This window comes from Chenopodium album, chromosome 12 (assembly GCF_948465745.1).
Source record: "Chenopodium album chromosome 12, dcCheAlbu1.1, whole genome shotgun sequence".
NCBI classification, from domain to species: domain Eukaryota; kingdom Viridiplantae; phylum Streptophyta; class Magnoliopsida; order Caryophyllales; family Amaranthaceae; genus Chenopodium; species Chenopodium album.
In genome coordinates, this window is record NC_137845.1 from 15166791 (window position 1) to 15182768 (window position 15978).

General features: G+C 34.3%; 1 protein-coding gene and 1 long non-coding RNA gene across 2 annotated transcripts; one reads left to right on the forward strand and one right to left on the reverse strand.

Annotated features, from left to right (window-relative positions):
- The first annotated feature begins 839 nt into the window (after window positions 1-839).
- Window positions 840-10958, forward strand: LOC145570399 (caffeoylshikimate esterase-like). The gene is made up of 8 exons (XM_081629467.1): window positions 840-1115; window positions 1271-1361; window positions 1567-1599; window positions 9334-9480; window positions 9558-9688; window positions 9983-10120; window positions 10237-10335; window positions 10520-10958. The coding sequence occupies exons 1-8, from the start codon at window positions 1095-1097 to the stop codon at window positions 10916-10918; spliced, it is 1059 nt and encodes a 352-aa protein (XP_081485593.1). The 5' UTR covers window positions 840-1094; the 3' UTR covers window positions 10919-10958.
- LOC145570400 (uncharacterized) lies at window positions 6339-6943 on the reverse strand. The gene is made up of 2 exons (XR_014096456.1): window positions 6782-6943; window positions 6339-6682 (listed from the first exon to the last, which is right to left on the reverse strand). It is a non-coding gene; the product is annotated as an uncharacterized LOC145570400 (long non-coding RNA).
- Window positions 10959-15978: the final 5020 nt, after the last annotated feature.

Sequence of the window (15978 nt, forward strand, 5' to 3'; positions counted from 1 at the left end):
GTTCAAGAAAAATAATTTCAAATGAGTTTAGAATCTAATATATATATATAAAGGGGAGTTTTTTCCCGAGTTTTTAGAGAGCCACGTATGATTTAATTTTTTCAGCACGCCATATAGAATAATAAATTTTAGTGGTAGCCAATTAAATACGAGATTATAATTTCTTTTAGAATTAAATAATTTAAATGACACGTAAGCAAAATTGATGAATGAGATTTCCCAGTTTAAATTAATTAAAGATAAAATATTATCTTTTGATATTAGGAATTTTATGTAAATATGTAATAAATTTAAGCACATAAATATATATATTAAAAAAATTATTTAAAAAATTCAAACAAAACGTGCATCGCACGGGGTTCATCTAGTAAATTTTAATAAGATCAAGTTCATGTAAGCTCAACTAAGTTCGCAGATAATCCGGTAAGTTCACTGAATTAAAAATTAAGTGAATAAAACACACCTTTAATTGTTATAAATCTTATAATATCACATTAAGCTAAAACAATTTTTTCAACTGTAATAATTTATTAATAATTGTCCAATGACTAATATTTCATATTTTGATCCAATAAAATAAAAATAAAAAATAAAAAAAACTTTAATTTTACACAACCTCCGCTTCCAAACTCTACTTCCATTTTAATTTTATAAGACAATGGTTAATTAAAAACATTTAGAAATAGAAGAAATATCGAAAAATTTAGCCCCGTAGCCCCGTGCACGACACGGGACCAAACCCGTGTATGAAAGGTACAAAGACTTGGAAATCTTTGTAGCAAGGGAAGAGTATAATAAGTTATGGGCGGGGATGAAAAGCGCGCAAAGTCACCTCACCCTTCTAATTGTCCATAACCCACCTCACTATATTTGGTTGTTTCTTTCAATAATCACTAGATTCTCTATATTCCTTCCAAATTTCTATCCCTCATTAGAACTTCACATCTCCCACCCTTTTCGCTTCACATTTCATCTCCAAACGCTATTATCCTCTTCATTTTCTCATTTTCACACCCTTAAATTTGTTAATTTGTGCATGGTTTTTTATTGATTGCATGAAATTTTGACTTTTTTTTTATTGGATCTTTCAAGATATGGAATTTGAGTACCAAGAGGTGAATATTCTTCTTTACAAAAAAAAAAAAAAAAATCTTGAACTTTTCCTGTTTTAGGATTTTTGAGCAAAATTTAACTTGTGGGTTTTGATTGATTTTGTGTTTAATGAAGTGGGTTTTGCTTATAATTTAGATATAATAATGGTGTTTTGCAGGAGTACATTAGGAATTCAAGAGATGTCCAGCTTTTTACTTGTAGATGGTTGCCTCTTTCTCCTCCTAAGGCTCTTGTTTTCATCTGCCATGGTACAACAACACTATTCTTTCTCCAAGATTTTAAATTTTACCTTTGATTTTTCATTAGCAAACCAATTAGTAATGTACTTCTAGTGTTACGAAGTTCGTGACAAAATCACGTGTTGATCGGTATTACAGTAGTGTTCTGAATGTCATATTGAATATTGATGAGTGTCAGTTCTCTAAATGTCATAATTGGGATGCTGGTTTGCAGGATATGGCATGGAATGCAGCAGTTTCATGAGAGGTAATTTAATGCTTTCTCACTATACTCGTCTCAAGGATACAAGGAACGAAATTCGATACGAAACGTGGGACGGAAACGGAAACGGGAAACGCTACCTTGAGTGAATCGGGAACGTTTGGTGTTTAGTTTAATATATATTTTTAAAATAAAAAAATGAAAAAACAAAGATAAATTGTATTTAAATAAAATTAAAATATTAATAACCATTAATGCATTTCGATCTCAAAATCTGATTACATAAAAACTGAAAAAACAAAGCTAAAAATGCTTAACACATGCTTAACTCTCAAGTCTCAACTCTAACTTACATCATCAAAATATTTTTAGGTTTCAATCTCCATATCTTTGCCTCTTACATGCAAATGTCATAGGTGTGGCATTAGCTTCCTGTAAATCATCTCTCCATCTCATATCCTCAAGTGCAAGTGGTGAACTCTCTATGAATGAATCCTCTGGATTAATATCCCATTTTCTATAAGGGCCTTCTTTATAGCTGCTTGTGAAACGGGAAATTAATCTAACATTACAATGAATAAAAACCAACTTGTCAGCTCGAACGGAATTCAACCGATTTCTCTTTGTATTGTGAATGAACGCATAAGTGCTCCACACCCTCTCCGCAGACGAGCTACTAATGGGCTGTGACAGAACTTTGATTGCAATCTCAGCTAATTCAGGAGTCTCCGCTCCATAAGTGGACCACCAAGAAACAGGAGACATTGTTACCGCATCTATTTTTGCAGCAAGTGACCCAAATATACCTTCTTTGGCTTGGAACTTAGCTAGTTGTTGGCGTAACATTCTTTTTTCTTCTTCAGTTTCCCCTATTTTATCAAATGCTGTTAAAACTCCATCAACAACTTCCTTATCAAAATTCGGTGCTCGCCTAGCCTCCCCTCCCGGAGCCGGAGTTTGCAAATAGTTTGAGTCATAAAAAAAAGGGTTTAATGCAAATCCTAAACAATGCATGGGAATGTTCATTTTTTCCCAACGTGATACCAAGATTTCATTCATTTTGTTCATATCATCTCTATGTTTATTATCTTTCATTACGTCTCCAACATCTCCAATCATACAATCCATTTTTTCATACACCTCTCCCATTTTTTGTCCTTCACCATCAGCAAATTTAATCATCAAGTAAATTGGCTTAGTGATAGCCAGAATATTTTCAACCTCATCCCAAAAGTCTTCGTCCCCTACAGTGGCAGCAATTTCTTTTCCCATTTCTCTTGTTTTCTCATCCCCTGAATTGACCCAATCTTTCCAAGCCCTCATAGCTACTGTAGCAGCTAATGATTCCCTACATTGGGATATTCTTTTCAACAACAAATAATGAGATGCGAACCTTGTTTTTGCTACTTTCAATAACCCAAGTCCAGATTGTGATTTAAAGATAGCATGAGCATGAGTATGATTCAAAAAATACTTCACAATGTTTTTCCCTTTAATGTACGTGTTACTAACCCATGGAAAAGCAGTAGCAATATCCTTACAGATTAGATTAAGTGTATGCACGACACAAGGGGACCAAAAAATGTGCTTGTGTACCTTTTCTATTTCTCTTCCAGCAGCCTTGCAGTTTGCAGCATTGTCAGTTACTACTTGCAGAACATTTGACGGCCCGACTTCTTCTATTGCATCAAGTAAGTAATCTGCTATAGCCTTCCCCGTTTTCTCCACCCCTGTGAAGTCATCCGCATATAGAAACATAGAACCGCGGCTATTGGATGCAACCTCGTTGATTAGTGGTTCACGCTTCACATTCGTCCATCCATCGGAAACGATTGAAGTTCCTTGTGTGGTCCAAGTGTCTTTAATTGGGGCCAATTCTTTCTCGACATCTCGCTTAACTTCGTCTAGTAAGGATGTCCTTGCTCTGTCAGCCGATGGAGGCTTGTAGTCCTTTGGAGCATGGATCAAGGCCTTTACCATAGTAGAAAATTCTGGACTTCTTAATACATTGAATGGAATCCCATTAGCACAAAGAAAACGAACAATCGATTTGTCGACATCATTACGCTCAACAATACCAAATGCATCTGCTATAGGAGTGTTACTAGTTCCTGGAAGTTTATTTTTTATACTCGATTTGGATACTGATGGGGAAATACCTGCTTGCTCAGCCTCCTCAACTTTCTTTCGTATGCTTTGAAGCAATTCTCTATTCGCCATCACCACAGTACATCGAGCAATCTCTGCTTTTTTCCCAACACTACCAAAAAAATGTTGATGTATTCTTGTGTATGAGCTGCTGTATGATTTTTTGCAATGCTTGCAAGACCATTTCTTCGTTCCTCCTGCATTTTTCCCTTTCTCTCCTCCCACTATTGGAATAATTTCATCTAATAGAGGTTTTTGCTTATTGTCAGTAGTGGGCACTCCATGATTTGGTTCAGCTTCTGTAGGTTGATTTTCATTTTCCAAATCATCGAACTCTTCTGTTGAAGGTTGATTTTGTGTTTGGTTTCTTTGTGAAGTTTCAGTGGGCTTTCTTTGCTTGGATTTGTTTTTGCCAAAAGGCATTTTTGGGTGCTTGAATTTGTTTTGATTAATGGAGATGTGTTTTGTAGTTTTGTATACTGAAACAGAGTAATAGACATTGAATATATAGATGATAGACTTGTAGAGTAGTTGAATGGGCATGTCGTTTGAGCTTCAAGCTTTCTGTAAATTGAAAATTGAAAATTGAAATAATGAATACGTCTCTTCATTACCTCCTTTATTTCCTTTTGATCCTTTTTCCCACTAATATTATAAACTGATATTATAAAATAATACTCCGTATAATACAATACTCCGTATATATAACCACGTATGCTTTTTATAGATCAATCGTAGTATGATCAATTCCTTTTTATCGATCATTTATAGTACTCCGTATCGATCAATTCCTTTTTATCGATCAATTCCTTTTTAGACGATCAATTCCTTTTTATACGATTATACATACTTTTTATCGATCAATCGTAGTATGATCAATTCCTTTTTATCGATCATTCATAGTACTCCATATCGATCAATTCCTTTTTATCGATCAATTCCTTTTTATACGATTACATACTTTTTATCGATCAATCGTAGTATGATCAATTCCATTTTACCGATCATTCATAGTATATATAACAATATAACCCTAAAATGTATGTGACATACTATGTATGTTCATATATCCTTTTTGATCGACCACTCATAGTATATACGATCATATGCCTTTTATCGATCTGTCGTAGTATGATCAATTCCTTTTTACCGATCATTCATAGTATATATATCAATATAACCCTAATATGTATGTTCATATATCTTTTTTGATCGACCACTCATAGTATATACGATCATATGCCTTTTATCGATCTGTCGTAGTAATGATCAATTCTTTTTACCGATCATTCATAGTATATATATCAATATAACCCTAATATGTATGTTCATATATACTTTTTGATCGACCACTCATAGTATATACGATCATATACCTTTTATCGATCTGTCGTAGTATGATCAATTTGTTTTTACCGATCATTCATAGTATATATATCAATATAACCCTAAAATGTATGTGACATACTATGTATGTACATATATCCTTTTTGATCGACCACTCATAGTATATACGATCATATACCTTTTATCGATCTGTCGTAGTATGATCAATTTGTTTTTACCGATCATTCATAGTATATATATCAATATAACCCTAAAATGTATGTTCATATATCCTTTTTGATCGACCACTCATAGTATATACGATCATATACCTTTTATCGATCTGTCGTAGTATGATCAATTTGTTTTTACCGATCATTCATAGTATATATATCAATATAACCCTAAAATGTATGTTCATATATCCTTTTTGATCGACCACTCATAGTATATACGATTATATACCTTTTATCGATCTGTCGTAGTATGATCAATTTCTTTTTACCAAACACTCATAGTATATATATCAATATAACCCTAATATGTATGTGACATACTATGCATGTTCATATATCCTTTTTGATCGACCACTCATACTATATACGATAATATACCTTTTATCGATGTTTCGTAATACGATGAATTCCTTTTTATCGATCATTCATTGTATAACACTATACTTTCTACGATCATATACTTTTTATCGATTAGTCATAGTACGAACTACGATCAATTCTTTTATTTTTAACGATCATTCATAGTATATGATACTATTATGTAGGTGTCATTCTATGTATAGTCATATATCTTTTTGATCAAATGTCGATATTATATATGATCATATCCTTTTTCGATCGATCAATCATAGTATAATTAGTTCATTTTTATCAACCACGCATAGTACGATCATATCCTTTTTATCGATTAGTCATAGTACAATCAATTCTTTTTTATCGATCATTCATAGTTTGATACTATTATATAGGTGTCATTCCATGTGTAGTCATTTATCTTTTTGATCAAATGTTGATAGTATATATGATCATATCCTTTTTCGATCGATCATTCATAGTATGATTAATTAGTTCATTTTAATCACGCATAGTACGATCATATATATCCTTTTTATCGATCATTCATAGTATAATTATTATTTAGTTATAGGTTAGTATTTTAAAATTTTAGTTATTTTTTAAAATTTTTATTTTGATGAGAAGTATTTTAATCATCCTTTGTTATTATTATTTTTGACGAGAATCATCCTTTGTTATAGACCCTCGTATAAATTATGCAAGTAATACACTTAGGAGGGCTGCACCAACACATTTAAAATTTAATTTCTTGTAATCAAAATACAAGTAATACTTTAATACGAAGTACTTTATTCTAGTAACTTGTAAAACCAGTGCACTGATACTAAAAAAAATTCAATATTGGTTGAAAATTTCAATCTTTGCTAGTTTCCCATGTGCAACCAGCCAACCACACCACACACCTTTTAAAAAAATATATATAAATGAAAAATAAATTAATAAAAAATAGATGATGGCCCCCACTCCAATAAAGAGTACTGCAACAGTTGTGCGTTTTGTACTGTAAACCGTCTTCAACCTTTGAACTCCCCGACCAATTCCTTTTCATACCTTCCTTGAATCTGAAAATTTGAAAAATATAACAAAAATCAAAATCAAGCACAGCAGAACACTCGATTTCATCATTCAAATAAAAGCCCTAACTTATTTTGATGAAAAACCTGTGACAAGTGCCTTAATTTTGCAACACTTGAAGAAGAAAAAGGAAACGCCATGACCACCGATCTGAGACGCGAACCGCTGCGATTTGGGACGCGATCGTTCCGCGATTCGGAACGAACGACTCAGGACGGGATTCGCCCTAACGTCCCACGTTCCTCGTATCACTGGATTATCCTGCTCTTGTTTAAGTTTCCAAAACTACTTTTACAGAATTAATCATACACACACACACACACATATTTAGATTTTTTTTTTTTTTTCAAAAATGGAGAAGAAAAGTCACCTTTGATAAGGGCTTAATGTCTGCTCTGATTGTTTAGATTGTATAAAATGTATCATGATTTGTTTTCTTATAAAAAAAGAGCAAGCAGAATACTTTATACATTTATTTTTTGGGGTTTGTGTGTGTGTACTGTAAAGGCTCTTACATGGAAAATGTAGAATGGAACTTGGAAGTTGGAAGTACATCAAATGTGTTTATATCAGTTTGGTCAAACTGAGACATCAATCTAATATTTGATGAACTTCTTAATTCATGAAGTTGAAACGTTGAATCCTAATACTTTTTCCGGTCTTTTATTCAATATTGATACTATGATGGATATTGGTGAACTTTGATTTACTCCCTCCATTCCTTTATAGATCTCCTCATTCGCATTTAGTTATGTTCCCATATAGATCTTAGACTTTACATATTTGATTTATAATTCATATTATTAAACTTTTATGTTTATGTTATGAAAACACAGATTAAAAGGAATAGTAAATGGAAATATAAAAGTAGAATGGAGGGAATACATGAACACTGTTTTGTCTTTACTGTGTGTTGAATAAAATAGCAAAATGTGGTCTTGCTTGGAAACAAGGTAACATTAGGTATGGTTTCAAAAGTATGCAATGGTCACCCATTATAATTGAAAATTGAGCTATAATCTATGTCCTTAAGCGAGAATCACTTATTTTTAATCTGATTTTCCATACATACAATGAATTGCTAAACAATATTGAAATGTTTCAATATCAATGCATAGTATTTTGGTCTTGCGAATCCTACTGCCTATTGCAATGTTTAACATAGTATTTTCTTGTCAAAAGAAGGTTAATGTCCAACCTCCTCTGTCACCTCCGTCTTATTAATTATTTTGTCCTGAATTCTTATCTAATCTGCCCCACCCCATTTAAGGAAAAGAAACATGCAATACATGTACATTATATTTGAAGCTGTATATAAACCACATACTGAATTGGGTACTGCATTTTTCACCTATTTGTGGTCAGCATCTTTTTTAGTACGCTTTTTTAAATGTAATCTGACTTATTTTCCTGATATAACATCCCCCAACCACCAGATTTACACCTTACAAAACTTGTTTTTAGTAGTTGAGCTTTGTGTCATGATTCACATTTTATGCTAGCTTAGAATTTGGTGTGGTAATTAATTGACAAATTTAATGTGTTAACCCTTTCTAGATTATCTTTGAAACATGTAGATATATTTTCTTTTTCCCTCCTAACCATCTTAGTCTAGAAGCAAATTGGAAAAAGATCTAAGCCTTATCTTTTTTTGACAAGTCCTTTTTTTGCACGTTTGCATCTACATATATGTATTGCCATCTTATCTTTTTTATTTCTCAATAATTGTTTTTCTTTTTGATAATTTGAGATCTAATTTTCCTATATGTAACAGTGGGATATTTTGTCCAATTTAGTGTGAAAAATAAAATAACTCTAGCATAAAAGGACTTGTATGTTGTGCTATCGAAGCTTTTGGTGCATAAGGGGTAAAAAGGATGTTGCAAGAATTGAAAAATGCTATGCTTTTGTGCATGGATTACTTGGTCATGGTGATTATGAAGTAAACTTTTTACTTGATAAAAGCCTTCAAGAGGAGAAAAGATGGTAGAATTAGCCGCTTATCCTTGCCAAACTAGAGAGTATTTTCCTCAGACATGTATGACTGTACTAGTAGTAGTTATATAGAATTGAATATTGTAGTAATAGTGATTTACCTTTTTGATTCAGTGTACTATCCGGTGAATCACAGTGGCTTTTCTCTTTTTAGCTTTTCGTCCTTGCTGACATAATTAGTGAATTCTAATATCCTTGCATATTGCTCTTTGGTTTAAGTTGGTTGAACAACCAATTCTTGATTCATTAGACCAACCTTTCATCAGGGCCCCACCAAGGTTTTTTGACTTTGGAACACTTGATTTTCCTTATGGCTTTTTAGTCTACTATTTTGATTTTTTGGATTGGCAGGAAGGGAAATATGTTAAGAGGAAATAAGTAGTTTGAAATGAGGGAAGAAGAGAGTGGGAATACGATCGATTAGTTTTATTTAAGTAGATGAAGACTATATTGATGTCGTTATGTGCCATTCAAACTAAACATGATATGATATGGACTAATGACCTCAGAGAAATGATGCTGTCAATAAACTCAATATGTAATTATGTGATGTTATAGACATTTTAACAGAATCGAATTTTTCCAGTTGCATTTTTGAAAATTGTAGAATGGTGGTGACTATAGTTTTGTATTATGGTGACAGGATGTGGAATCAAGCTAGCATGTGCTGGCTATGCAGTGATTGGTATGGACTACGAGGGGCATGGAAGGTCCAAGGGTGCCCGCTGTTATATTAAGAAGTTTGACAATATTGTGAATGACTGTTATGACTTTTTCAAGTCAGTTTCTGGTAGGTTAACCAATTCCTTAAGTTGATCCATGCTCAAATTTCACATAATGTCTTTAATCGTTTTCAATGTTTCACAGAGCAGGATGAGTATAAAGGTAAACGGAGATTTTTATATGGAGAGTCGATGGGAGGAGCTGTTGCATTGTTACTTCACAAAAAAGACCTTACCTTTTGGCATGGTGCAGTTCTTGTCGCACCCATGTGTAAGGTAATGCTAGATTGCCATGGATGATTCATAATTACATATCAATGATGATATATACTGCCTGTTTTCACTTGCTGCCTTTAATGATCTTGATATAAAACTGTTTCTCGTGGATCAGTTGTGCTTACTTTGGTTGTTAAACAGTTAAAGAATATTTGATGGTTTGGTATATGAAACAGTGTTAACCATGAGAAGGGAAAAGGCCTTTCTTGTAAATTATATTGGTTATCTAAATTGCAATGTTTCTAAAACTCTGGTGAAATTGCAATGTTTCTAAAACTCTGGTGAAATTGCCAGATATCAGAAAAGGTGAAGCCTCACCCCGTCGTTATTAATATTTTGACACAAGTGGAGGAGATTATACCTAAATGGAAGATAGTTCCCTCAAAAGATGTTATTGATTCGGCATTTAAAGACCCTATCAAGCGGGAAGAGGTTATCTTCTAATTCATTCTCTGATTCTCAAACCATTGGAAGTGTATGTGTTCAATACATGAGTTTTCACCATTTTTTTCCTCCTTTTGAGATATCCTCTGTTGCCTGTTCTGCAGATAAGGAGCAACAAGCTCGTATATCAAGAAAAACCCAGGCTGAAAACAGCTCTGGAAATGCTGAGAACGAGTATCGGCCTTGAGGACAGCTTACATGAGGTTAATATTATCTACTCTCGACCATTTCTAGAACTTGCAAATTATGTTCTCATTCTTTGTCAGTCATAAGAAGACTTGCTATTCATACATTATTATAAAGATTAATGTGATGTTTATAAGTTACCCCTAATCTGAAGAGAATTTTAAAATAAATCTACTTATGCGGCATGATTTATGGTTACAGGTAACCGTGCCATTCTTTGTACTACATGGGGAAGCAGACACAGTGACTGACCCAGAAGTAAGCAGGGCATTGTATGAGCAAGCCAGCAGCGTCGACAAGACCTTCAAACTATATCCAGGAATGTGGCACGCTTTAACATCCGGAGAGCCTGATGACAATGTAGAGCTTGTTTTCAGTGACATTGTTGCATGGCTTGACAAGCGCAGTGACATTGAATACAGTACATTGCACAACCAGTTCCTTGTTCATCGTGGGAGCGGGGCTCACGTTGTCAGATCTGCACCCACAACACCCTTGATGAACGGCGGAGGCAAAAAGAAGCAACAAAAACCAAGCGTGTATGGGAAATATTTATGTGGTTGGAAAGGACCTCGTATGCATCATCACTCGTCGATGTAGAGCCTTTGTTCGCTTTGAACACTGTTCGGCACTTGTGGGCGTGTATGTAATTTCGTGTTTTTTTCTTTTTTTTTTTGGGGGGGGGGGGGGGGGGGGGGGGGCTGGGAATCATCATTTAGTTGTAGTGTGAAAAGTCATAGTGAAAAGTATCTCATTTGTCATGAACTTGATAAATGTCTGTAAAATAAAAGGGGAACTGAAAAATTCTGTTAATATTTACTGCTATATCAATTGACAATATGTAAAGCTCTTTTTTTATGTTTCTATAGAATCATGTCAAGTAGTTAATCCTAGTTTCTAAATCCTAAATATCCTAATGTAGTAATTAATTTATTGACAACCTCCCAACCCGAAAATAAAAAATAAATATAAAATCTTGCACTTAGAATTTAAGACGTCTTGATGAAAGAAGAGATGGTGTACCCTAACTCAACTAATAGATGTGTACATCTTCCATTTTCATAATATTTGTAGACTACTTGGTTAGGCTTGTTCCTGACTTTTTATATTTCTGCTATATACGTTTCCAAAAAAAAAATATCAATAACTATATATTAAAAGACACATTCGTAATGACACGTGTCAATTTCTGGTGTATTCTTAGTAAATTTTTTTTTAATAATTAATTACTAATTCTTTTTTTTTTTTAAAGAAGTTGTTTAAAAAAAAAGTTTATTTTTGTCAACTATATAAATGAGCAATAATATCTACCATTTTTATGTAAATACGAAATTAATTACGGAATAATAAGGAAATATATAATTTATTTTTTCAAGAAGATGTAATTTTAATTTGGTGGAATATTTTTTAAGATCAAATTCTCCATGTTATTTCAATTTTGTTCGAGATATTTAATAGGAAATTTTTGAAAATAACACCACAAATTTTGAAAAAAAAATGGATTATAACACCAACTTTTTACAAAGTTTTATTATAACACCACATAAAAAAAATAAAATTTTGAACACCACCAAAACTGTTACTCCGTCAGTAGAACTGTTAATGGGGCTGTAACGGTTACTTTTTGGAAACCTTTTTAAATATCTTCGATTATCTACCTTAACGTTCATTTTTTGCAATTGGAAACACAATTAAACCTTCAAATCTTTTGAATTGCAGAAATCAATTAACCAAAACTAATCTTAGTGCTACAAATCAACATCCATTTAAGATTTGTTGGTTGGGAGAGCTGAAAAAGGTATGTACATTGCACTTTGATTTTTTTTATGGGAACTTTGATTTTGATTAATGGAAATATGAAAGGTAATTTGCGATTTATTCGATGTTATACTCGATTCAACATGCAATGGATGTGTAATTCGAGTTATATTTGTTTGAATTTCCCCCATATTAGCCCACTTTTAAAATTAGGGTTCATCCCATATCTGAATTGGGGGTTTTTGACGTTGGGACTCAATCTGTAATTCCATATCTTGTAAAGGTCAATTAGATTAGTATTTAAAAGTTGAAGTTTATGTTGTACGCTAATTTGATGCAGGTCATGTCTTTCATGAGCTCATCTCCTTCAAAAGAGAAGAAGTGTCAATGTGGTGTTCCGTTTGCAAAGCTGACTAGTTGGACAAGGGAGAATCCTAAGAGAAAATTCAGAATTTGCACGTTTTATGATCCAATGACTGAGAGCAGGGGTGTAAAGCCTTTGAATGGGTTGAGCAACTTGATGGGACAATATGGCAGACAGAGGTTATCAACAATAATGTGTTGCTAGATAAGAAGCTATAAAAGGGTGAAGTTAGTGACTACAAAAGAGAAGTGGAAGATCTAAGTGACCAAATGAGGTGCTTGCTGAATGAGGTTGACAATCTGAAGTTGAAATGCAAGGCCCTAATTTAAAATCTGACATAAAGAGAACGAGCAGAGATATTCAGGGCAAGGGATGCACGGATCAGCAGTTTAGACTTTGTGTTGTTGTTATTATTTGTATTGTTGTTGCAGCTATGACAGTGTCTTTTATGCCTAAGTAGGTGTACTATGAGTAGGTTACTAATTGCTTAAGTAAGTTATAATGAACATGGGAGCACTAGTTGTTATGTAATGTAACTGAAGTGGGTAGAATCTCATCCACATTTGCTTTTAATGTTTTGCCAAGTGTTGCCGGACTGTTTTAAATGAATCAACAATTTTACAAAAACATAAGCAACTTAAATGAATCATCCAAAACATTTTCTTTTGCAATATTGTTATCCTGAGCATTAAGCCACAGGTTGCATATAGTTTGGTAACAAAAGAAGCATACAAAAGACTGAGACTAAGTTATCAGTCCAAAAACTAACACCACAACTTACTGACTTACATCAACTGACACTAAATCACCTAAATTATTGTCTGCAGTCATACAAAATAGTGTTTACATATTAATCACTGAGTGAGATTTAGGCTTGTTAAAAGTTTGAAGCTTTGCCCTCTTGGTTTGTACTCCAGTTTGGCTGATTGTTGCTTGTACTTGGCTTACTGGAAGGAGTCCTTGTTTGACCTGCATCCTGTGATTCTTGTTGTGACAATGGAGCTTTCATTTTGCTTAGAGGTTCAAATCTTGGTCTCTCTTGTGGAAAAGACCTGTTGGCAATGATGTTTGGCCCAGGTCCTATGACACTCTGTCAGGTTCAAAAAAATGTCATATAACTGCCCATTAGACATAAACAAAAATAAGATAACATATGTTAGGTATAGTCTTTACCTTCCTTGCAGCTCTTTCCTCTTTCTTCTTCCTTTGATCCACTACCCAAGGTGAGTTTAAGGGAGGTCTACCAGCTGTTCTTTGATCAGATGGTTTAGGCACACAGATGGCACCTTGCAAGTTTTTGCATAGTGGCCATACCCACCACAATTTTTGCATTGATTCTTTCTATGCTTGTTCTTTTGCTACTAGCCTCCTTTTGATGATCCCTCACCCTGCTCCAACTTCCTATTCTTCAATTTAGGTCTTCATGTTTGTATCTTGAAAGCTGGAGGAAGTGGTTCTCTAACATTTACTCTGTCCCAATGTTTAGGACCTGGCAATAGCTGAATTGGGGGTTCATAAGCACTCTTGCATATGTTCATGCTGTAGTATAGGTGCACAAATTGCTCTATGTCAACTCTTTGGTCCATTATACATGCATAAGCATGAACACATGGATAGCCAGTGATAACAAGTACAAGTTCCCTCACCCAAGTCAACTATCACTTGTTCATCATTCAGCTTAACTTCATAAGTATCTCCCCTGGAGGCTTGAACAACACAGTTTCTAGAAACAAACTCCATTCTCTGAAAGATTTTCCTCACATATGGGGTCAAGTTGCTTGTAATGATCTTAGCATCTTCCCATTTTTCACTATTCCTTCTCATCATGTACCTCCTCATCCATTCCATTTGGGTGAGGATTGATTTGTCTCTGACATCCCTAATCACTGTATTAAAGGTCTCACACATGTTGTTCAATAACATGTTTGACTTGCAGCTGTGTATGAAGGCATGCCTACACCAATGTTGGGTGGGAATGCTGTCCAAGTATTTATATGCTTCTTTATTAAGGGCCTTTATTGACTCCATAGCAACCTCATATCGAAACTGATCATAACACAAAAACTATACTAATTACCACACTGTTCTACATAAACAAAAAAAGGATAAAGGATAGTGTAGAGTTACTTACATGAGTGGTTGATCTAGCATCACTCCAGAATAACTCCTTGTACACAGAACCGGTGAATCTGTGCTTGAAATTAGCCCAGATATGTTTGACACAATATTTTGTCTCGGCTGCAGGGACCACTGCATTCAAAGCTTCAACTAATCCCTGTGAAATAAACAAAAAAAAAAATCAAGTTAATCCAATCAGTCAAGTTCACTATGCAGAACCAAACCCAATTTTACTTGTAACACATACCTTCTGTCTATCTGACATGAAGGTGAATCCAGCTCCATCATCACTTCCTATTAGCTCCATCAATGACTCCAAGAACCATTGCCATGTTTCTCCTCTATTTCCACTGTTGTCCAATCTAAAAGATAAATGGCATTGCTCCCATCCTTAGAAACTGCCACTAGTATTTGCCCTGGGTATGCACCCTTGAGGTGGCATCCATCCACCCCAATTATAAGCCTACAACCATTTAAAAACCCATCTTTCAGTGGCCTAAGGAACACAAATATCCTCATAAAAAATGCTGGTTGTGGATCATCAAGAGCAATAACAACTACATTACAACCAGACCCAAGATTAAGCTTTATAATAGACTTGGCATAATCCCAGACCCTAACATATTGTTCACTAGCTGAACCATAGATTATGAGCTTAGCTCTACACCTTTCCATCCATGCTTTAAAATAACTGACCTGAATTCCAAAATCATCTAGAACCTTGTCCCTTACACTACTAAAAATTAAGGTTTTTGCGACCGCCTCAAACGGTCGCAGAAAACAGCAAAAACGGTCGCAATTCATAATTGCGACCCTCAACGGTCGTAAAGGGATGGTCGTTATTTCCGTGGTCGCAAAAAAAAATTATTACGACTGTGTGACGGTCGCAGATTTATTGCGACCGTTTTTGTTATTTTCAACGACCGCAAAGGAAACGGTCGCAAATATAAATAATTGCGACTGGTAAAAGAAGCGGTCGCAATTAGTGAAATTAGCGACCGCTTTTGGCCGTCGCTAAAAGTTGAAAAAAAAAATATTACGCACCACCCCTGCTCTTCACAGCCACGCCCCCCACTTCTCACACCCAAGCCAACTCCACCCACTGCCCTTTCCCAGCCAATCACCTTTACCCACCACACTGCACAACTTAAAACACCACCCAATCACCACGAAAACCCCAGCCACCCACCACGAAAACTAGCAAAAATCAACCCAAAACACAGATAAAATCAAACCCAAATAAAACAGAAAATCCAAACAAAAATTCAAACGAAAAAAAGACAAAATTCCAATGATTAAAACATGGAAAAATTCGAATTAATAAAAAAAACCAGACAAAATTCGAAGTAATAAACCACAAAATCGAAAATGATACAATTATCAAACCATAATCATCCAAAAAATCAAATCCAAAATAAAA

What these genes read in the sequence shown, in the direction of transcription:
- LOC145570399 (XM_081629467.1), top strand. Translation starts at nt 1,095, where the DNA reads ATGGAATTTGAGTACCAAGAG. An exon ending in ATGCAGCAGTTTCATGAGAG is followed by an intron (nt 1,600 to 9,333) that starts GTAATTTAATGC and finishes TTATGGTGACAG; the next exon opens with GATGTGGAATCAAGCTAGCA. An exon ending in CTTTTTCAAGTCAGTTTCTG is followed by an intron (nt 9,481 to 9,557) that starts GTAGGTTAACCA and finishes AATGTTTCACAG; the next exon opens with AGCAGGATGAGTATAAAGGT.